At 37.4% G+C, this 23,978-nt stretch overlaps 2 protein-coding genes across 4 annotated transcripts in view; one reads left to right on the top strand and one right to left on the bottom strand.

The window, feature by feature from the left end:
- The first annotated feature begins 184 nt into the window (after nucleotides 1-184).
- Nucleotides 185-1,108, top strand: PIG-F (phosphatidylinositol glycan anchor biosynthesis class F). The gene has a single exon (XM_034974077.2). The coding sequence runs from the start codon at nucleotides 324-326 to the stop codon at nucleotides 1,029-1,031; it is 708 nt and encodes a 235-aa protein (XP_034829968.1). The 5' UTR covers nucleotides 185-323; the 3' UTR covers nucleotides 1,032-1,108.
- A 5,525-nt stretch (nucleotides 1,109-6,633) lies between these two features.
- Gdap2 (ganglioside induced differentiation associated protein 2) overlaps nucleotides 6,634-23,978 on the bottom strand; it is a 93,246-nt gene continuing 75,901 nt past the window's right edge. For 2 of the 3 annotated variants that reach the window (XM_034974076.2, XM_034974075.2), the window contains exons 8-12: nucleotides 13,059-13,212; nucleotides 11,553-11,692; nucleotides 9,719-9,773; nucleotides 8,811-8,954; nucleotides 6,634-8,042 (exon numbers count right to left, since the gene is read on the bottom strand). In XM_034974076.2, coding sequence (XP_034829967.1) covers nucleotides 7,998-8,042; nucleotides 8,811-8,954; nucleotides 9,719-9,773; nucleotides 11,553-11,692; nucleotides 13,059-13,212 — 538 coding nt within the window. In that variant the 3' untranslated portion in view covers nucleotides 6,634-7,997. The remainder of the gene's footprint in view (nucleotides 8,043-8,810; nucleotides 8,955-9,718; nucleotides 9,774-11,552; nucleotides 11,693-13,058; nucleotides 13,213-23,978) is intronic. The other variant, XR_011237386.1, reaches the window with a different exon arrangement.

Below are 23,978 nucleotides of genomic sequence, written 5' to 3'. Positions count from 1 at the left end.
TGTTGCATGTTTTTTTTTTTTGTAAAAGCTCTTGTGCACTGCATCCAATTACAATACGACTATTTAAAAAGACAAAACAGATGTTCGTTTTAGCCAACATTTAAAAATCAAAATTATATTCTGCTTGGATGAATGATTATTCTGTCTGTGGTTTTTTAATCATAATTCATTGTCAATGTCAACTTGACATTATTTGATGGGTCGATGTTTAATGTTGCACAAAAATTGTAAATAAAAAGGAATATAAAATTAATTTTCAATTTAAAATAATTTATTCCAAAGGAATAATATGAGATAAAGTTGTAACTTTTGCTATTATAACGATGTTTTCGTTGAACAATAATTTAGAACTGCGAAGAGTTACTATTTCCAGTCTGTTAACATGCATTTATCTGCCGAGCATTGTGACTGTGATATCTTACAAGGGTCTACTGTATTCTGTTGGGAATGCCTCCTCAATTTATATCCTGGTTCTTATATTTCTGGCAGAGTTGATGAAATCATTTTACCTGAACTCTAGTAATGAATTCCAAGTTAAGAAGAAGAGTAAAAACCGTGCTAGCGAGGTTATGAAATCTGTAGTATTCTTCTTTGGAGTTGTGTTTTGTTTTTTTGTGGCTATAATCCTGTTCGGCGCTCCGGTGTTAGAGAATCATGATGGGACGTTAATGTTGTCTTGTCTACTGACTTTGTTGACTATATTTCCGTTAATAGCACATTCAGGGGTCGAATCAGCGATGCAACTTTTATTTGGTGTTAAAAACTTCTCCAGAGACACAATAATCGCTATGTTGGTAAATAACGCTTTGATGACAATCTGTGGAGCTTGGCTTGGTGCTGTGGTAATTCCATTGGACTGGAACACCCCGTGGCAGCAATGGCCAATACCATGTTATTTAGGAGCTATCGGTGGTTACTTGTTATCAAATGTGTTAACTGTGACCAAAGTCACTCTAATGTCAGCGTCGAATAAGTACCCAGCCCTCAACTTTTTTGTTAATGTGATAAATAGACTGCATATTTCTAAATAGTGTTTGTATCAGTATTACAGCAGTTGTTTTTAGTATTTATTATTTAAATTGAGAAATAAATGTGATTTTTTTGAATAGCATAGTTTTATTCATCTTTATTATACTTTTGACCTATTTTTTTGATCTGAATAGCCCAATTGCATTGTAATGATTAATAGCATCCTATACACTTCTAAAAAAATGCTGATAGCCTACTTGTTAAGACGCCTTCTATTCGGAGTTCCATCCCGCACATGTATGTCCAACTTTCCAGAGTTATGTGCGTTTTAACTTTTATGCAATTAAATATTACTTGCTTCAATGGTGAAATAAAACAATGTGAGGAAACTGGCATGACACAGTTCCCCATAATGTTCTCAAATCTGTGAATCCATGACAGAGTTCCCCATAATGTTCTCAAGTGTGCCAATCCGCACTGGGCCAGTGTGGCAGAGGTGGCCTACACCATTCTTAGTCAGAGAGGAGACCCGTGCTCAGTAGTGGGTCGGCGATGGACGATTGATTGATCATGATGATTATACACTGATGTTTTATTTGCAATATATCGTAAACTCTTACATATCAGTAATCATCGGTACAATCACCTGTCTTCGTTTTTGCCAGCGTTCTGGTACCCTGTATCTGCCTGTATGTATTAATAATGCCACGAATGGTACTTTAGTACCTAATATGTGCTAAATATAGCCACCAATACTAAATCCACGCGTAGACATCCCGATTCCCGACCACTTTACGCCTGCTGTACAGTCATTTTAACTAGAGGTGTAAATAAAAATGCAACATTTTTAGTAAATTAATAACTTTATTTTGTGTTTTTGTTAAATATTTACATAGCTTAATAATTTCGTTATAAAATATGAAACTTAACCAACTTTTACCGCATCACATTGTTCAAATAACTCCTATATTAGCATTAAAATACTTATACATAATATCCTCTTTTCTACAACAAACTCAACAACAGAATTTAGAGCTATTATGAGTTTTGCAACGGTAAGTATATTCGCTAGCATCTACATTTTTATGACAAATTAATATTTATATTAAGGGGTTCTCTGATGTCTGAAAAAATGTGAAGTGTGTCAAATAAAGCTACAGATCCTAAAGATTTAAGATACTTTTTCAGTATTCGAGTGTGGGACATTGAAATTGTAGTTATAATATTGTTTGTTTGATTGATATGCTTGAATATGTAAATATGTTATGCAAAATATACTTCACGCAGACGCTAGCGAGTACCTAAGTGTTTTTCAAAACCCATAGCAGCTTTACAGACTTTGTGGACATTTATAAAGTAACACGAGGTTCACACCTAAAGCCTTTGTGGTTAGTAGTTTACTGGTGTGACCGACAATGAAAACAAGACAAAGTATTGCTGGCTGGTCATTTACGCAAAATTTTGTGATTAATTAATCTAAAAGTAGGTATTTACTTTTAGATTATTGATACTCAATGATTAAAAAAAAGATTAAATCAATATTCTTTTAGATGCTATTTTTTGTTAAATATGATGATTTCATAATGCAATGATGCACAATATTAATTTTGGACAAAAATTAGAAAGTAAAAATAAATTCAGTTAAATTTTTCAGGATATAAGTATTTTTAGTAACTATAATGTGAGGCACTTACATATTTTTTGAAATGATCCTCTTTCTTTCTTTAGGTACCTACTCATCAAATAAGTTAGGTATATTTAAGTTTTGAAAGTTTCTTGTTTTCATTGCGGTCAATGTATTTGTTTTTATTTTTGGAAAGATATTATCTTAATATGTAGTTAAAAAATATTGGTAAGTATTCAAAATCTTAACAATTACATAACATAGTGTTTAACACTTAATACTCTCATTATAAACGTTTAACACAAAGCTGTGAAAGTACTTACAGGTTCGTTGAATATTATGTAGGTACTCCTTAGAGTAATACTTTATACTATCCTTGTCGCGCGGTTCACTGTAGAAAAGGACAGCATGAGTTTTGTCTTGCAATATTAAGTTTCATGTTTTGTGTAAAAACGATTTTTTTTAAATATTTTGTGGCACATTTAATTTTTGTTATTAAGTGTTATAAAAATGTTATAAACATTATTTGAAAAAAAAAAACCTGCGAAATTTCGAGAACTATACCTTATCACTATGCACCGAATATTTTATGCGGATTATGGTAAAGAAAGCTTTCTTTATATGTCATGGAATTCCGCAGAGTAGCATAGTATGCTTCTATCGAGTAAATTTCTACTCGGTGCATAATATTATATTTGTTTATATAATATGCTTAAAGCACTTTAACAATACTTGGCAGTGGTGTTTGTTATGCACCAAAAAATATAGCCAAACGTATTTTTCTAAGGTGCGTTCAGATCATATATTGTTGCACACTGGCACCGATTCTAAGCACAACCTAATTTTAGAGTATTCGCACCCTCTTCTTACTATTGTAATATGAAAAGGACAGAAGCAGTTTGACATTTCTAAATTTAATTTTTAGATGGTAAAACCCGTGATTGTTCCGTTCCTTTTTTAGCATTAGTAAAAAGAAAAGGATGCAGATACTCTAAATTTAGTTCAGAGAGAGACTAGAGAATCGGGGCCATTGTTTAAATATATAGCATGTCTAAACTTCCGAAAAAAGTTATAAAAATATGCTAAGTATATATAGTCTGGATGCACCTTTATATTAAAAATCCACTATTCTGAATATAATAAAACAGGTTGGTACTACCTATTAGACTATGTGCCTATATTTATAATACCTATCAAAGTATCACTAAAGCGTCAAAAATCTCTGTTCTAACATTGAACTATTTACATTGACTTTTTACAATACTAACAAACTGTTGGATTTAAAAAATATATGCACCGATTTGAGAACCTGTTTTGGAAGTCGGTTAAAAATATGTAATAAAATACTAGCACCAGCCGATGACCAGTAGTTAAAATATATAACTATTTAAGTTTTCGTGAATGTTATAAAATTATTTTACAATATTTTTTATTTCCTACATTATGACATACACCTCATCAGGTGACACAAGGGCTGGCTCATTTCTTGCGCAACGGATCAGCCTGACTGTCCAGCGCGGAATGCAGCCAGTATTCTTGGCACCTTTCCGCGCGGGTATGATTTGTATAGTAATTAGATAAGGCTAGCTTTAAATTTTACTGTATATGCGATTCCCATGCTAACATTATATTGTGAGTTGTGACATCTAATGATCCTGATCGCTAGTGTAGACACAGCATTATTGCTCTTAATTTGCGTAAGCGAGCATATATTTTTAATATTATGTTATTAATAAATTATTAATAACATAATATTAAAGTATAAAATTAAAGAAAAATAAAAATGTAATGAAAGGGATTTAAAAAAATGAGTTTGACCCTGTTTCGTATTTTCGAGTTTATGTAATTATTTAAATTATGCGACAAGTGTCACAAGCAAAAAAATAAATAGAAACTTATATCTTGATTTTATCTGTGCCACACTTTAGAGAATTTTCTTAGTAATGTAGAAAACTTGACATGAAATAGAAAGTTATATGACACATCACGAAAGTTGAAAAAGTTGTACATTTTATATAATGAAGTCAGAGTAAAACGTAACTGAAGTTAATAGTTTTACAGTCGTTTTTTCAGTGTTACTAATTTTGATTTTATAATTTTTCCGCTTGGTGGCGTAGGCTGTAGGTTCAGAGACGAATTTGAACCTTATAACAAGTATGTTGGGGTCTATTTTACTCTGACGTTTCGTACTTTCGATACTCGATATTTATTAACGTTGCCGAAATGTGCGAACTCATAATAATTATGTAAGTTTTCAAATTTCGTGATGTGAACTGTAAGTTTACGTATCGAGTACAATGTTAGTGCAGGTTTAGATTGAAACAGTGACATGGAGCGCTAGATTCAGCCACTGTTTTAATGTAAACCTGCCTTAATTACTTAATTTACAAGCTAAGAACACGAATATTCACTCATCATTCACTTACGTAATATAAAAATGCACCACTAATACTAAAATTACAATTTATAACCAACAATGTGTCCATTCTGTTGTACACAATCTCTAAAAACAAAATTCACAGATCTATTTGCTGATCTATATCTAGGTCTATAGTTAGTGGCGTGCAATTCATAGAGGCATAAAAGTACTGGTTACCCTAGTTGAAACGACATTTTTCTTTATGACCTGCCATTCCATAGGTCTATATAAGGTGTATCTAAGGCCTATCTTACTAATGCTTACCCTTGCTTCGGAGTATGTGCACGCCACTGTCTATAGTGCTGTCTTTTTCACTCTGTTGTCAATGGAAAAGGATAGCAATACTAGTCCTGCCAGTTTTGAGATTGTGTACAATATAATAAACACTTAAAAATATAATCTGTTGTATAATTTCTATACAGCTTTTCTATGACTTTTTTGTATTTTAATTTTCAAATTCAAGAATTTTCATAACCTTACAACTTTCTTCTAAAGAGATCTGTACTCAGTAGTGGGCCGACGATGGGTTGACACTTGACATGGTGAATAAACATACCATTTAGAATCTTTTCATTGGTTAATTGATTGATATAGAGTCAGATTTAGTGCGGAAGATTGCCAAAAAAATTCAAAACGCATTCCATTTCACTGAACTGGGGAATGCTGCATGCTGTTTCCACAGATATTCCATACAAAAGTAGACGTAACAGATTAGAAATATTTATTATTCTTCTTCTTCTTCAAAGATATTATAAAATTCTAGATAGACAAAGCTCATACAAATTGTATTTAAAAAGTGAAGACGAATTCGTACGCTTGTATGTGTGCGAAACATACGCACAGCGACAGACTTGGTACAGTACGTGGCAGAAAGTAATGTACATCGGCCTTTAGAATGCCGATGTACATTACTTTCTTAACATTTCGGCTTTTGTAGAGCGTTGTCTCTGTCCTACCTATATGACGTTTTGTCGGTCTCAACGACAGGGATAACGCTCTACAAATCTGCTATCTCCTTCCAAAGGTCGATGTACATTACTTTCGGCCGCATAGTGTATATAGGTTTTGGTGCGGGCTTTACGCACCTTTTGACACGGAGTTTAAAAAAATGACGACCCACTCTTATCCTTCAGTGTAACAAAGTTGTATAGAAATTCCACTTTACAATCTATATTTTCTTAAATGACTTAAAAGTTGACAACTCAACGCAGAAAGTCGTAAGCGACGCGCTATTGCCCGGCACTTACGCTTTTCTCCGAAAAGTTACCTGCAATTAATTAGGTACCTACCATACAAGTCACCTAAGGAAATGTAATCTAACAATGGCCTAATACGCCGCCATTTGTATGAAAATAATATGACATCATCCAGCGTTTAGACGTAAGTAGAGCATAATATGATGAATTTACATTTTTTTTCTCATAAACTGTATAGTGCGTTCGACCGGTTTTAAACTGGAGAATTTATTGTTTAAAAAAAAAACTACGTAAGAATATCAAAAACATCTTAAACAAATACCAGCGCGGCAAACGACATGAGCAAAAAGCTGCAGTATAAGTCCCGCAAATTGCTATCGCGCTGGAACCATGTCTAATTAACATCAAAATGACGTCATTTTGACGACAGGCCGAAATAAAAATATGCCATCAGCTCGAAACTTCAGTCTAGTGCTAAAATGCGTTACTTAAATAGCGGGCACGCGCATTAGCAATATGCGGGACTTATACGCTGCACTACGGTGGGGAAAGCAAAGGTTGAAACTTCAGTCTAGTGCTGACGTCACTAAAACGGCGGCCACGCGCATTAGCGATTTGCGGGACTTTTGATGAATCAAATTATATACTATTTTAAGTAAATGGTTTGATTTATTTAGAACACAGGTGTTAAAAATCGGTCAAACGCACCGAAAGACTAGCTTTCTAGGCCGCGACAATAATTATTCACTTTACGTATTCAATGAGCTTTCAATTATTGCCTTTTTCGTAATTCCTAACAAAGTAAATTTAAGCCGCACATAACTCGCGTGCTATGCAGTGACCGACCGATCGATATTTTCGTGTATCCCAATGATCCTAAAAAACCTAATCTAGTCCTAATCCTATTAATATTATTAATGTGAAAATATGGATGTTTGTTACTTCGATTTGAACGCAGCGATGCGAGTGTTCTCGCTTGCAAGCTCTTTAGCTCGGGTCGATGGCCATGCCACGTGAAATCAAATGTAATAACTTTGTGAGATTTTGCTTCGTGATTTCTCACAGGCTACTTTATTAAGTAAGGTACCAAGTGTTACTTATGAAACGGCGTTACACGAGATTTTTCAATGCTACCTGTGAATTGGTCCATCTCTTGTACATGCTAAGAGTACCATTTTTCACGTGACTTTTCACATGCTACCGATGAAATAGTCCATCTCTTCTTGTACATGCTAAAAGTAGCATTTTTCACGTGCTTTTTCACACGCTACCTATGAAATGGTCCATCTCTTGTACATGCTAAAAGTAGCATTTTTCACGTGCTTTTTCACACGCTACCTATGAAATGGTCCATCTCTTGTACATGCTAAAAGTAGCATTTTTCACGTGCTTTTTCACACGCTACCTATGAAATGGTCCATCTCTTGTACACATGCTACCTGTGAAATGATCCATTTCTAGTACATTGCTAAAAGTAGCATGTTCAAGAATTTAGAAATAAATGTGTTATTTCATATGTGTAACTGACAGACATTTTGATTTCGGATTAGGCCGAATTCGGTCAGTCACTTCTATTATATCAGACGCATGAACGAGTAATTTTAAGGACTAATTCGGCTAAAGCAAACATAAAAAGTTTTAAATTGCCTGGATTCTAGCCCTTTTGAAGTCTGTGAACAACTTAAAAAATGTTATCGGATATAGATCCATAGAGTGTAATACGTGTTTACGGTATGAACTATAAAGTATAAAATAACCATAGAGCATAGAGTTGGCGGCGCGCTGCGGTCTACGTGCTGCTGGTGTCGGGCTGGAAGTAGTGGAGACCGTTTATCTGGAACAGAAGTAGCTTATTTTATTATTTCTATCAAAAAAAACTCGGCCAAGTGCGAGTCAGACTCGCGCACTGAGGGTTCCGTACTACAATCGTATTTTATTGACATTTTGCACGATAAATCAAAAACTATTAAGCCAAAAAATAAATAAAAATCTGTTTTAGAATGTACAAGTAAAACCCTATCATATGATACTCCACTTGATAAAGTAATCTAACTTTGAAAGTTGAAAATAGCAACATTTGTTCGTGACCACAATTTAATTTCTTTTGTGTGATGTAACCACAAATTCACGGTTTTCATTTTTTCCCCGAATGTCTGCTATAAGACCTACCTACATGCCAAATTTCATGATTCTAGGTCAACGGGAAGTACCCTGTAGGTTTCTTGACAGACCGACAGACAGACAGACAGACAACAAAGTGATCCTATAAGGGTTCAGTTTTTCCTTTTGTGGTACGGAACCCTAAAAATTAGTAATAATAAAAGAAAAACCAACCAAGTGCGAGTCGAACCTCGCTCTTTTAGGGTTCCATATATATAGTCCGCGACAGGTCGAGATGGCAATCGGGGTGGCCCCGATTCGATTTTGGGTCAATGTTCTACACCATTTGATTGTACTTAATAATTAAAGATTTGGGAGACCAATAAATTAATAATTGTAATTTATTTGGTTAACCAACATGGTGACCACACCGACGGAAACGTTTAAGTGAGGAAACCAGCCCAGAGTGAAGAAGAAGAAGAAGAAGATGGTGACCACTCACCGTCATGTCGTACTCGGTGACGAAGGCGGGCACCTCTAGCTGGTCGCGCGCCATCACAGAGTAGAGGTACTCCACGCCGGGCAGGGTGTGGACTTTGGCCTTAATTGCCGGCGCCATGAATGTTGTGAACCACCACGTCATCATCTGAGGAACGAGTGCACATATCAATTAGTTTTGTAAATAAATAATTGTTTGTTCGCTAGAATGTGAACCTTACATTCTACCAGGCCCTGTTGTGCAAATTGTTAGTGAGACTACCGGCCGCACTCAGAGTCGCTTAATCGTTATTTAAGTCATGGATTAGTATGGATAAGGAATGCCTTAACTAACGATTAAGCGACTCTGTGTGCGGCTGTAAATATATATTATAAACTATAGATTACATCAACAACACTAAACTGTTGATTACGATCAACCCTAAACTATTGATTACGATCAACAACACTAGACTGTTGATTACGATCAACAACACTAGACTGTTGATTAGGATCAACAACACTAAACTGTTGATTACGATCAACAACACTAAACTGTTTATTACAATCAACACTAAACTATTGATTACGATCAACAACACTAAACTATTGATTACGATCAACAACACTAAACTGTTTATTACAATCAACACTAAACTATTGATTACGATCAACAACACTAAACTATTGATTACGATCAACAATACTAAACTGTTTATTACAATCAACACTAAACTATTGATTACGATCAACAACACTAAACTATTGATTACGATCAACAACACTAAACTATTGATTACTATCAACAACACTAAACTATTGATTACGATCAACACTAAACTGTTGATGGTAGGAACTCAATATCAACCACATCTTAAATTGCTTATCGAATATTTTTAAATTAATAAAACAAAAAAGGTATCAGGCACTCACTTTTGTCCAAAACGTGGGATGTACAATGTAGAATGCTTTCAGGTTTTTCTTATATCTGAAAAAGAAAACAAATACATTTAATATTAATTATTATTATTAGTTCACGTATCTAGTAATCGAACCCGGGATTTCCAAGAAGAACAAGATTTGCAATTTATCATAATATTAGCTTAGGATTAGCTTAGAATAATCATTATCGGAGATGGCTGGTAGTGTAATTAATATTGGTGTGGTTATGATATGGAATATTGATTGGTTGATGCTGGAATGACCCGCTTGGTAAAGAATCATTGATGACTCTTGTGTAATGTTGAAATGGATTAGACAATGAGTTGCCCACGAGATCGAATAGCTTGCATTCTACCTGTGACTCTACCGCGGTTGTTTGACAGCTACAATGTCACGATCGTAATCATCTCTGATTGGTTAATGCTCGCTCACTATTGGCCACAATGCATTGTTGCAACAAGAATCGCACAAATTCAGCCAATCAGAACAATTGAGATTGTAATAATGATTGATGCAGGTTTTAGACAATCGCCCTACTGGTTTCTGTGGTGATCGCATACGTGGGTGGACAGTGGTCGTGGCGCGTGACGCAAGATGTGTAGATGTGCACAGAGTGGAGAAGGTAGAGCTATTACAATATTGTGAATTAGTAAAGAGAAGTCAATAATATGATCTGGTTTAGATCGTAGGAGAGTCAATGCAATGATCCTTTAAAGAGTGTTCATAAAGTTGTGATTGATGATTGAGTTAAGATGCTACGCGAGATTCCTGCTGGTTCTTCTTGCAGTAGGCTGTGGCATTCCGAACCAGTGGTAGATTATCTTGAGATGATTAGATAATGGAATAGGTCGTGATTTGATTGAGAGGTTGCAATGGTAATTGCGCCCTAATCACATGAGGTAGTGTTTAGCTCAGGCTAGCTAGTTTTGAGTGAGGGGAGGGGTCGCTGTGAGGGGTGGTTGGAGGCGACCTAGGTAGGGTTAGGTTAGGGATCTGGTTGTGTTGCGTTGATGGTTTCCATGTGCGATACGTGAGAGTTACAATGATTGTAATTGAGGATAATTAATGTAATTTGATAACACAAGAATATCGTTAGTTCACATATGCGGCCTGGTTCATTGAGAAAGTAGATCCAGACTTATCCGATAGGTTGTTTAAAATGTTGAGAACTAATTATTGTAAAGATCATTGATTAAAGTAGCTTCTGTTGAATTACTGCATCCTGATGTCGGCTGAGGATTAGTAATAATAATGATCGGTCATCCTTCTCCCTCCTCCTCTTGCGTGCCGATAGTAGGTATTTGTATTTACTAATATTATCTTTTGATAATATTAGTATACATAGGTAGATGTATTTTGTAACAGTAACACGCCCACAAATTGGCAAGATATATATTTAGATATATGACTCAGCCCAGCACTCAGAGTGCAATATAATATTTAATACGCCTTAATATGTTGCTGCAAATAGCTAGTTATTGAAACTAAGCGTGAGTCACGGAACTACCGGACGTCATGTCGTAGGTGAGTAATTTGTAAAATCATTGTTTTGAGTACGTACCTACGAGGTAAACACATTAAGTAACAATACAAGCAGATTATGCACATTGTGAAAAAATCCTAATCACTAGGCTATCACAGCCTGTTAACTTACTTAGTACTAACTTAAGTAGGTACTAACAAGACTAATATCTAAGAGATTTGTTTTCGTTTGAGACAATTTAGGCAATCCTGTCTATCCGGCTATAGGTGGTCTGTGATTGCTCTCACAGAGAGAGAGAGAGAGAGAGAGAGAGAGAAGAGGGAAAAACAAAAGGAATCTTACTTGTAAGGCAGCACGGTGTAGACCTCCTTAAGCCAGGAGAAGGGAGGATGGTTGTTCGAGGAAGCCATGGTGTGGAAGTATGCGATCACGTAGTCTCCTCGCACGATCGGGTCCAGCAGCTTGATTAGATACAACAGCGCCTGGAAAGGAAACAGCTTAGTACACAGAGCACAGTTAGAGCACAGAGTAAGGGGGGTTTTTTTTTTTTAAATTCAGATAAATGAGGGCTAAATTGCCCTCATAATAAGTGATTTTGTAAAGTGGGGATAGTAAAAAGAATACCCGGCTGAGTTTGTTGTGGGCTCTGCTCAGACCTGGGGGTGTTTGGAACCCTCGAAATATTTTTTACGCGAAGTTAAAAGTAAAGCTAGTTGTAAGTTCGCGTAAAAATTATCACCACTATATCATCTTACAAATCCAACAACCGATCATCAAAAAGTGTACTAAACTATTTGACTTTGACTTTAAAATTACGGCTTACAACATCTGCAAGTTCTCCGTAATGTTCTAAAGGTGTGTCAAGTCTGCCAATTCGCACTTGACAATGGCCTAAGTCCTTCTCATTTCGGAGAAACCTGTGCTCAGTACTGGGACGGCGATGGGTTCATCATGATGATGATGACAAATATTAGCCCCTGGCAATATGGGTGGTCTGCCGAAACAACTATTTTGAAGTTCAGATGGCTTTAGTAAAAGTCTTGAACTAGAGCGCTTTTCTCATGTTTATTGATGTACTTAAGTGTATCGTTATATTACCTACCTACATATAGTAAATCGCCCGATTGAACAAAACCATAGCGAGGAAGGAACCATAACGGTGAAGGAAAACATCGTGAGGAAACCTGCATGCCTGTGGGTTCACCGTTAAGTGTCTTTTTGCTATGGCTGCGACGTAGAAGCCATAGGCATAGGCTAGACGCCTATGCGAAGGTAGGCGATGATAAAAGAAAAAAAACCGGCCAAGTGCGAGACAGACTCGCGCACGAAGGGTTCCGTACCATCGTACAAGCACTTTTATTATGTGCAACACTTCAAGTTAATGACGGGCAGCACCATCTACCTATATGTATGTGATTTAGTAAACTAATAATTATTTGTTGTGTTTAGGATTCCGTACCTCAAAAGGAAAAAAGGAAACCGTTATATTGGATCACTTTGTTGTCTGTCTGTCTGTCTGTCTGTCGTGTCTGTCAAGAAAACCTATAGGGTACTTCCAGTTGACCTAGAATCATGAAATTTGGGACGTAGGTAGGTCTTATAGCACATCTTATAACACACAGGCAGACAACGAATAAGGGTTCCTTTTTTCCTTTTGAGGTATGGAACCCTAAGACATGAAGAAAAATAGCGCGCAGTAAATCAAGTGGTTGAGTAACCATACACCGTGTGATCGTGTTAGGTAATGGATTACGTGTAATGGTATTACAGTTTCGCCTCTCTACTGTTACTGCTCTTCATGTCATGCAAGGCCTCTTTGCGCGTCTGTTCGTTACCCAGTACACTCACCTTATCCAAGTCGATGTCGGATATGGGGAACCATTTGCCGATGAACACGACGACGGGCCTGCCGAGGCGGTCCACGCCGCTCTGGTACAGGCAGCCGATGCCCGACACCTCGCTCAGGTCCTCGCTGCGAGCGCGTCTCAACAGACGCTCATATCTGTTGACAAAAAAGAACTTGTTGAAATTATATCACTATCCCGAGGAAGGATATAGGCAACTTTTTGTCCTGGAAAATGAAAGAGTTCCCACGGGATTTTCAAAAAATTTAAAGTCCACGCCAACGAAGTCGCTAGACGCATGAGTAATTTCTTTCAAAATAAACTTAAAGTAGTTTTTTTAAGTTTACATGAATAAAAAAACATTATATATATATTATATATTATATATATATATTATATATATATATTATATTCTACCAGTAACATCTTGGCAAGTAACAGCCAAATTGGTGAAGGCATTCTAGCCAAGCCATATAGCATTTAAATCTTATCATTGTCCTTTTTCTAGATCTAGAAATATCTAAGGAATTGATTCCCGAGAATTAATTGTAATAAAATAGGAAAATCACCGTGGATGACGACAGTCGACAATAGAATACTTATGCATAGATTTAGGGATGATTTATGCCAACACGTGGCGGGTACGAGCCGTGTGCGAGGCGCGGAGAGGCACGCATTCAAAACATCACGAACATTTTATATGAAGCAGTTCATGCTTCACCGTGTGGCGTACTCGGCGCCTCGTACGTGGCACGGCCCGTGCTAGCCACGTGTTGGCATAAACCACCCCTTACTGAGAATATGTGACAAGAATTTCTACGCATAGGTAATCAAGAACACAAGTTCCATCCTTATCTATTTATCTATAAAGTAGCTGGGTTGAATCTTTGAATAAAGCAATAAATTAACTACCTACGTATTAGTACACAATTATATTTAATCAATGCTCGCTCGCTTGCTAGCATAATCCTCGAATAAACCCTTATTATAAATGTGAAAGTATGTTTGTTTGTTGGTTTGTTGGTGTATTGGTTTGTTGGTTTTTCCTTCAATCGCGTCGCACATAATACGTGTTTTTAACAACGCTAAAAAGGGACAGAACATGAACTTGAACACGAACATTTAAAGACTCTAAAATTTTACTGCACCAAATTTAAACAGTAGGCTCGCGACTCGACTGTGCGCTAAAATCACGGGTTTTACCATCCAAAAATTAAATTTAAAACTGTCAAACTGCTTCTGTCCTTTTCATATTACATTAGTAAGAATAGTATGCGAATACTCTAAAATTATGTAGGTTTTGCTCAAAATCAGTACCACTATCTATCTTATATATTTTATACAAACATACGCATGGCCTACTTCCATCCACTTATTTTAAACGCTGTTAGACACATCCTTACACTAATTAATATATTTGCTGATCCCAGTTGTTTCAAGTTGCGCAAAAAGTAAAACACGTGGTTTACAATTTCGGTTGGTAATGAAAACCAAATTGCTACATATTTGCTTACCGAATCTCTCCGGGCCGCATTAAACATTTTAATGAGTGTTTGTTCAGTGTCGTGTTATATGACTACAATTACGAACAAACGCTACATACCGGATGGGGAACACATTACATGCACGCGATTGTAGTTCTCATTACCATAGCAATAAAGCCATTAATTGTATACAGTGTGACTTGGAACCGTTTAATGCAATACGTTGTAATGACTTGTATGTTCTGGGGCGACCTTGTGCTTTGTCTTCACAATGAGCTAGGCAGTAAAATCTGGTGAAAATTGCCAAATTAACGTGATTCAAGTGTCATCTTATCAGATACGTCATATGTAGACAAAAGATAAGGGGTTTTCTAAGGTTCTTAAAAGCAGAAACTAGAAAACCTAGCTAGCGCGCTCCTCAGAGCTTTCCTACAGACGTAGTTTAGTCTGGTTGTAATTTGAATATCAAACTGAAATTTTGTAGACATATATTAGAAATCGCTTTGGAATGGAAGAGATCGCTTTAGCGATAAGGCCGCCTTTGCATGCTACAGCTATTAGATTAAGATCCTGTATTGTGTTTTTTCAATGTTTACTTTGTGTTGTGTGCAATAAAGTGTAAAATAAAATAATAATAATAAAATAGAAACTAGCTTATTCCTGCGAGTTCACCCGCATGGACTACATACATTTGAAACCCCTGAAAGCTTATTAGAAATAAAATTCCAATCCACCTCCACCCAGCAAATGTTGCAAAACAACATTCAATAAATTTCATCATCATAAAAACAGTTTCAAAAATACCATTGACCCATTTTCCCGATGCAGCTACGAGCTATATATTCGCGGCGTAGTAAATATAACCGGAGTGATAAAACTGAAACGTCATGGGAATATTTATGAGACGTAATTCGATTCGAAGCGATTCCATTGATTCTCGCCCTTGACCCGAATGCAAGCCGCCCCCATAAAGCCTGGATAAGGAAAAAGTGTGACGACAATCGACAATATTAGTATGGCAGTCGACCTTTATTGACCTCCCTGGTGCAGTGGTGAGCGCTGTGGTCTTACTAGTCCTGATCCTGGGTTTAAATCCCGACAGGACCAATTCAAGAATTTATCACTCCGCAACGATGCAACGGAGCGAAGAGTAGTAATCAAAAGAGTCAAATCAAAGAGTTCCCACGTAACTTTTTAAGTCGCTGGCATCCCAGTCTCTGTTCTGGTCGGATGAGAGGCTTTGGCTGTTGTTAGTTACCACACTACCGGCAAAGCCGTGCCACCAAGCGATTAAGCGTTCCGGATTCCAGCAATTCCGCGTAGATAGTGGAAACTAAAATAGGGGTTTAAAAATGTGGTTTTATTTAAAAAAAACTGCCGCCCGCGCGCTTCTACTTGAGGAGCTGCATCATTAGTTATTACCACCATGTGAAATCGCAGTCAAGGGCTACTTCCATTTTTGTCAAAATCTGACAAACCAAAGACAAAACGGTGACTGATCGGTCAACGCACAGCTGGACGGATCGGGCGGCATCCAGATAGCTATTATAACGTAGACATCCGCTAAAAAAGGATTTTTGAAAATTCAATCCCTAACAGCGATCACGCACTCATCCGATTCGAATCCGTGAAAATACGGATACAAAAATATCTACGACATATTATGTAATAAGCTACGTAATATTATGTATGTAAAATGTAGTATGTAATGACAAAACAAAAAGGACCGTATTTTCACGGACTCGGATCGGATGAGTGCGTAACCGCCGTAAAGGGGTAACACAGGGATTTTAAATTTATGTGGTCCACGCGGACGAAGTCGCGGGAATAAGCTAGTTAGATATATATTTTCTTTTCATGAGTGTTTCAATCCTTTTTAGTCCATTAAAAAATATTTTTTACTTTAAGCTTATTTCAGTAGACCCTGACCAAAGATCACCAAGGCCTTTCTGAAAAGGCTACAATACTAGGCCCATTAGAAGTAAGCAGTATACAAAGTGAACTATGGTAGTGAGCATTAAAGTAAATTAATAGTTGTCAACTTTTCCAATTCCTCTTTTCTATGGATACTTTGTAATACCATAGTTTTAATACTGTTTAATGATGCCTAACTAATTTTAACGTTCAGACTTACACGTGTAAGTGCTTACTTACCTAATTTTATTATATCGAATAAAAAAAACACTTTATAAAAAAAGGTATTAAACTTATCAACGTTGTTTTAATTATTTTATTGGAAGTTTTAAACCTGTATGACAAAAGAATTCCAATTATTGTAAAGTATCTAATGTAACCATTATTTTTTGCTAGCTCAAAGTTTTGGAATTCGGATCCTCTGACTAGCAAACGTTTATTGGATTATTCTTATTTAAACACCATTATTTTACTGATCAGTATGATATTACACTAAAAGTAAAGGAAGTAAAAAAAGTAAAATATTCTTTATTGTACACCAAAACAATAGAAATGTAACAAAGCTGTTTGCAAGTACAATATCGCTAAAATATCTTCAAATATCGCTCGGCCTCTTCCAGGCAACATTAGTGTACCTACTGTAGAGGATATAATAATAAAAAAAATTAAAAAAAACCGACTTCCAAAACCACTACAAAGTAAAAAATAACTTTTGTTTCTATTTTCTACACGTGTAGACTGTAGGTATGTATGTTTAATTGTGTTATAATTGATCCTAGCGATCTATGCAATAAAAGTACAGGTTGTAATTTTCACAGATTTTAATCGGTTCGATTCCCGGGTGTGGCAAACGAATTTTCAAAGATCTTTGAAAATCGAAAAAATTTCAGTTTTCTTTCTATTCAAAATAAAGGAATGTTTTCTTTGCGTAAAATTTTCTATCTACAGTATTAAGAGTAATTTCCCTTCAGGTGGCATTACAAAATGCCACCCTGTGTGATGAATAGAGATGAAGCGAGTGGAAAAGAAACGTGATCAAAAACGTGTGTGAAAACTTGACGTCACAAATCCATAACATGTGCGTTCGCTTAGATCGCGCGAAGTATTTCCGCTGCTGGGCTATTTCGGGCGATCCCAAAACGAATAGCGCGTAAGGTCACGCCATGAGTTGTGACGTCAGAAAACATGATTTGTGATTATCCGTCCGTCACTGACCTCTACTAATAGGTCCAAGTACGCTAGACCTGCGATTGCTGGCCCGTTTTGAAGCAACTTGCTTCTCAAGATTTTGGCACTAAATGCAGCAGTCTGCTGAACTAGAGTGAGTGAGCTCTCGGTTTGATCCTGAATCGACATCTGTCAAATATCAGGTACTAGCTGATTGATGCCCGTGACTTCGTACGCGTATCTTTTTAAAAATCCCGTGGGAACTTTTTGATTTTCCGGGATAAAAAGTAGCCTATGCCACTCTCCAGGCCTTTATCTATACCCATGCAAAAAATCACGTCAATCCGTTGCACCGTTGCGACGTGATTGAAGGACAAACCAACAAACAAACACACTTTCGCATTTATAATAAGGGTACTGATTAGCAGTGGCGTGCACAGGGTTTGAAGCCAGGGTAGGCATTAGTTAGGTGAGAACCTGTTTACTGGCAGGTCATAATGAAAAATATGCATTGAGCTATTATAACTGGGGTAAGCAGTGCATTTATGTCTCTATGACCAGCACGCCACTGTTGATTAGGTAGGTGACGTGAAATCAAATATTTAAAAATCCATACTAATATTATAAATGCGAAAGTCTGTCTGTCTGTCTGTCTGCTAGCCTTTCACGGCCTATCCGATCAACCGATTTTGACCAAATTTAATACAGAGATAGCTTGCATCCCGGGGAAAGACTTATTATAATATTTAGAACTCTTTGTCACGACGACGTTGAACTCTCTGTCACAAGTATCAGTTTTAATTCCCGGTACGCTCGATGGGGCGCTTCGAATCGGCATGAGAAATTACAGTCATCTTGTATGTACACCTCTTCCAACGTACTTGTATATATCCATTTCAGTGCTCCGAACTTATATGTATAAAGTATGAGTTTGTTCGGACAATGTATTTCGATGTTGATTGAGTGTTGTGATATTGATGAATCAGATCTATGGTTAGCTTTCCTTATAATTTTACTTGTTTATTCATTCAATGTTTACTTTATAATTTATGTTTACACAAGAAACATCCGCGTGGATTTAGGTTCAAAATCTCATGGGAACTCTTTGATTATCCGGGACAAAAAGAGGCTATGTCACTCTCCAAGTTGTCAACATTTATGCATTTTGCGCTCAGGCATGGAAGAAAGGTTAAGGTCGAAATATGATGTCGCAACTATGCCAGTCATCACATCAGTTTTCACAGCCCTTTATATTTAACTAGCGATCCACAATCACAAAATTCGTATGGATCTTAAATTTTAAAAAATAAAATATAATATAGCCTTTGTCATTTAGTAATAATGCAGCTTTCTACTGGTGAATGAATTTTCAAAATCGGTTTAGTAGTTCCAGAGATTACTTCCTTAACAGACTTACAAACTTTTCTTCCTTATAATCTAAAGATATAAAAGGAAAAGCTGACTGACCAACTGATCTATCAACGCACAGCTTAAACTGCTGGACGGATCGGGCTGAAATTTGGCATGCAGATATGTATTATGACGTAGGCATCCGCTAGGAAAGGATTTTTGAAAATTCAACCCCTAAGGGGTTTGAAATTTGTGTAGTTAAGGTAAATAACTTTGCGTTGGTTGGTAAAAGGTTGCGGAAATAAGGTAGTATTAGTATAGATGGAAGTATAGACTACGTCGTAGTCGCATTGCTCGCGAGGCATATTTCAGGAGCGTCACTGGAACATATCTACGCCTCAGCATTTATGGCTGTGTGTTTACAAACCACACCCGCTGTGCTGGCGTCACGCCAGCCGCCACTCTCCCCCTCACGTCACTACTGCGTTTAATTGATACGTTTTAGTTGTTTGTAGCTTTGAACCTCCTTCCATATATATTATGACACCGACCCACGCAGCTACCTACCCTAACACACACACAGACAAACACACACTCACACGTTCTCATAATAAATACTACTTAGTCATGCATGCTGCACATAAGTTTAATATCTGCTAGTCTTATATTTTTTACAAATCCCAAACTAACCGGCTCGTTGGAATTGGAAAGCTTGGACCACCGCAGAGACGTGAGCTCTCTTTGCGTGTTCTATCGCCTCTATAACGGGGAGTGCTCTGAAGAGTTGTTTGATCTCATTTCTCTCTCCTTTTTCTACAACCGCACCACACGCCACCGCAGACAATTTCACCCTAGGTGCCTGGTGCACTTCGACCCCCCGTTGTGCCAGATCCTTTTTTCTACGCACATGCAAACTGTGGAATCAACTCCCTTCGGCGCGGCGGTGTTCCCATTAGATTACAACATGGGGTTATTCATGGGGTGGACCAACAAATTCCTGAAAGGCCGACAACGCATTGGTAGTTCCTCTGGTACTGCAAATGTTCATGGGCGGAGGTAATTGACCCGCCCGCTCGTTTGCTCGCCATTTTTTTTATAAAAAAAATATATTTGGCAATGAAATCTAGATTCCGACAAATTGGCGCCGATAGCAAGCTAAATTCATAGTCGTAGTTCCATGCATATAGTTAGAATGTACTTAGCCAATACACTTTCAATACACTCAAGCAATATCGACTATGTTAACGACATGTCAGATAATAGACAAAGCCTAGGTATACTTGATGTGATGTGTGTGTATTGATCTACAGATTAAAAGCTTTGTCATGTTTATCCATACTAATATTATAAATGCGAAAGTCTGTCTGTCTGTCTGCTAGCTTTTCACGGCTTAACCGTTCAACCGATTTTGATGAAATTTGGTACACAGTTAGCTTATATCCCGGGGAAGGACACAGGCTACTTTCATCCCGGAAAATTGATGAGTTCCCACGGGATTTTTAAAAACCTAAATCCACGCGTACGAAGTCGCGGGCATCAGCTAGTTCTTTATAAGTCTGCTTTAAAACGTGTCCACTTTAAAAGTTTATAGAGCTTTAATGGGGTAATCTGTCTACAAAGTTAATGCGTTGGTTTTTTGCAACTCGTTTATCGCCGCAAGCACATTAGCAAATGCACACTGGAAATGTTCAGGGGTGGCGGTGGCGGTAATCACGTCACATAGGTCTCTACCTCACTACCCATATCCTCGACTACCCTTGCCCACTGTCCTTCAATTACATCACAATGGAGCAACGGTTCGACCGTTGACGTGATTTTTGCATGGGTAAAGACATGGACAGTGACATAGGGTACTTTTTATCCCGGAAAATCAGTATCGCATTTGTGTGCGTAACGTAAACTGCGTAGTGGTCGACACTGAACGCCACGCACACTATAACAATGCGTACGTGTGCACTCACACTAACATAGCCTAACGGTCTTCGTGAAACAGAACATCTGTACGACAAAATGTTTAATCACTACCCATATTATAAATGCGAAAGTGTGTTTATTCGTTGGTTTGTTGGTTTAGTGGTTTGTCCTTCAATCACGTCACAACAGAGCAACGGATCGACGTGATTTTTAGGGTTCCGTACCTCAAAAGGAAAAACGGAACCCTTATAGGATCACTTTGTTGTCTGTCTGTCAAGAAACCTACAGGGTACTTCCCGTTGACCTAGATTCATGAAATTTGGCAGGTAGGTAGATCTTATAGCTGACATTTGGGGAAAAATCTGAAAACCGTGAATTTAGGGTTAGATCACACAAAAAAAATTAAATTGTGGTCATGAACCAATAATTAGTATTTTCAACTTTTGAAGTGAGTGACTATATCAAGTGGGGTATCATATGAAAGGTCTTCATCTGTACATTCTAAAATAGATTTTTATTTATTTTATGCATCATAGTTTTTGAATTATCGTGCAAAATGTCGAAAAAATACGACTGTAGTACGGAACCCTCATTGCGCGAGCCTGATTCGCACTTGGCCGGTTTTTGGATATAAGTATTGAATCTATTCGTATAAAATGTAAGTACCTACCTACCTAGCCTTTTTTGCATGGGTATAGTTAAAGACCTGGAGAGTGACATAGGCTACTTTTATCCCGACAAATCAAGGAGTTACCACGGGATTTTCGAAAACCTAAACCAGACAAAGTCACGGGCATCGGTTATTAACAAAGTTCAAGAGCGAGATATACTCATTACCAAGAAACCGTTCACGTTAAAATTAAATCCATTTAACTATAATTACCCCAGTACCGCGAGGATGTTAAAATTGACACCAATTCGCGACTTTGTCAGTGAAAAACAATAAACGAGGCAGCCACGAAATCATGGACGTTTTGTCACGACAAATGCTTTCCCTATTTACTTTTTTATACCACGAGAAAACAATGTTAGGCAATTGGTATGGAATTTCTATTTTTCCCCCCTTTATTTAGAAGCAAATCACTTAAGTGACTATGTCGCAACGTAAGTTGTAATTTACCACAAAATCACTATTTTAATCCTTATTTTAAAGGTGAACCGTACTTTTGCTTTACTTTTTAAAATGGCGCGTAAGACTATACAAGATTTAGATAATGTCTGCAACATCCTGTTAAGCCTGGTTAGAATTTTTTTTAATGCATGATAGGCTTGCGCTTGACAACAATCATGCTTAAAAAGCAATTAATTATGAGGTCTTGGTTGGAGCGCGCTTGCCTAGAAGATAGTAATGTCACAATCAATATCGCGCTTGACCCAAATGCCAGCGTGAGAATAGCTCTCTAGCACCATGGGGCCAGGGGTAATGTTACATTAATACCCGTGACGTCAGCTATAACTACTACCCCCGACTCCGTGCCATTTGTGTGTCTAACCCAATAATTTTGTGCGGTGGAAATAGCACATTATATTTTATAGATTAATAAAATCTTCGTCTGATTAATGAGATTAATGAAATGATGTAAGAAGATCATACGAAAGGGAGCTCAAAAGAGGGTTACATTGTTATAAATAACTTTTACTACGGGATCAACCCTTGAATCAAGGAAAAAATTAAAATTCATCTATAGTTGACTATTGCATACATTTTGTCAAGTGATATAGACAGTTTTGTATGTAAACACGCTAAAATACTAGATAACAGAAACAGAAAATTTTATACAGAATAAGGCCGAATTATTCGAAATTCCCACCGGGTAGGGAAGCCGCAGGCCGTCGCTAGAATTGAATATACTCACTTTTCTTCTGAAGTCTCTTCTGCTGGGGGTTGTGGTGCATGCGTCGTGAGGTCTGGCAGTTCAACTGCCATAGTATCCATTGCCATTTTCACGCAAGACAATTTCACTGGGTCCAAACAAATGCACTCATGGATTTCACACAAAACGTTTTATGTATAAACACGGGATCTGGTGATTTGAAGAATTATTTTCTTAGTCTTCGGAAAGCTATTTATATCACTATTTATTATGTATCCGTGGAAGAATCAAAGTAATCGATATGGCCCAAAGGTAAATTAGTAAGCCGATATGGTTGTGGGCGCTGTCATTGTTAGAACTGATGGTCATTGGAACTGACGGATTCTGGAGTAAAGAGTGGAGACAGTGGATTCCGTTGTCTTTCTCTAAACTAAGCTTAGAGTATCTGTATCCTTTTCTTTTTAACAATGCTAAAACAGGAAAGACAGAACATGAACTTTACATTTAAAGACTCTAAATTTTAGTGCACGCTACAAATTTAAACATCAGGCTTGCGACTGTGCGCTAACATCACGGGTTTTAACATCTAAAATTTAAATTTAAAACTGTCAAACTGTGTCTGTCATTTTCATATTACATTAGTAAGAACTAAGAAGAGCATGCGAATACTCTAATATTTGGTTGTGCTCAGAATCAGTACCAGTGTACTAGCAAGCCCAGTTTAGAACGACTCAAACCCCTATGAACTGAGATCCTCAAGAAGGTGGCGGTATAGGCGGATGAAGAAGGTGAAGGAGCTTGAGCGGTTGCAGCGAGAGTATGTCTAGCTTTAGACTATACAAGCCGTTGGATAAATGTTACATTTATTACGATTCTCTTTGTAGAAAGCGGGTAAATAAAGAAAGAAAACTAAGTGAAACTTGACTAAATACGTCAATATAGATGGAATAAACTAGATTTTGGGGTCCTAAGGTACCGGAAGGCGCAGCGATGGAAAACCCCCCTCTAGGTCGACATCAGACGAGTTGCAGGGGGCCGCTGGATTCAGGCGGCGCAAGACCGTGGCGTGTGGAAGTCCCTACAAGAGACCTATGTCCAGCAGTGGACGTCTATCGGTTGATTCTTCTTCTTCTTTTCGAGTCGACGGTCACCTCAAACACGGGCAGCCCAAAAAGCCGCAACCGCGATTGCTCGGTCGGTAGCGTTTTGCAGCTCCTCGTTCGTGCAGGCTGTCGGGCACGCAGGGCACCCAGTCATGTGCGCAATGGTCTGTTTCGGATG

The sequence above is a fragment of the Maniola hyperantus genome, chromosome 12, assembly GCF_902806685.2.
Source record: "Maniola hyperantus chromosome 12, iAphHyp1.2, whole genome shotgun sequence".
Lineage (NCBI taxonomy): Eukaryota > Metazoa > Arthropoda > Insecta > Lepidoptera > Nymphalidae > Maniola > Maniola hyperantus.
Note: the sequence above shows the minus strand (reverse complement) of the source record. Positions and strands in the feature narration are given on the sequence as shown.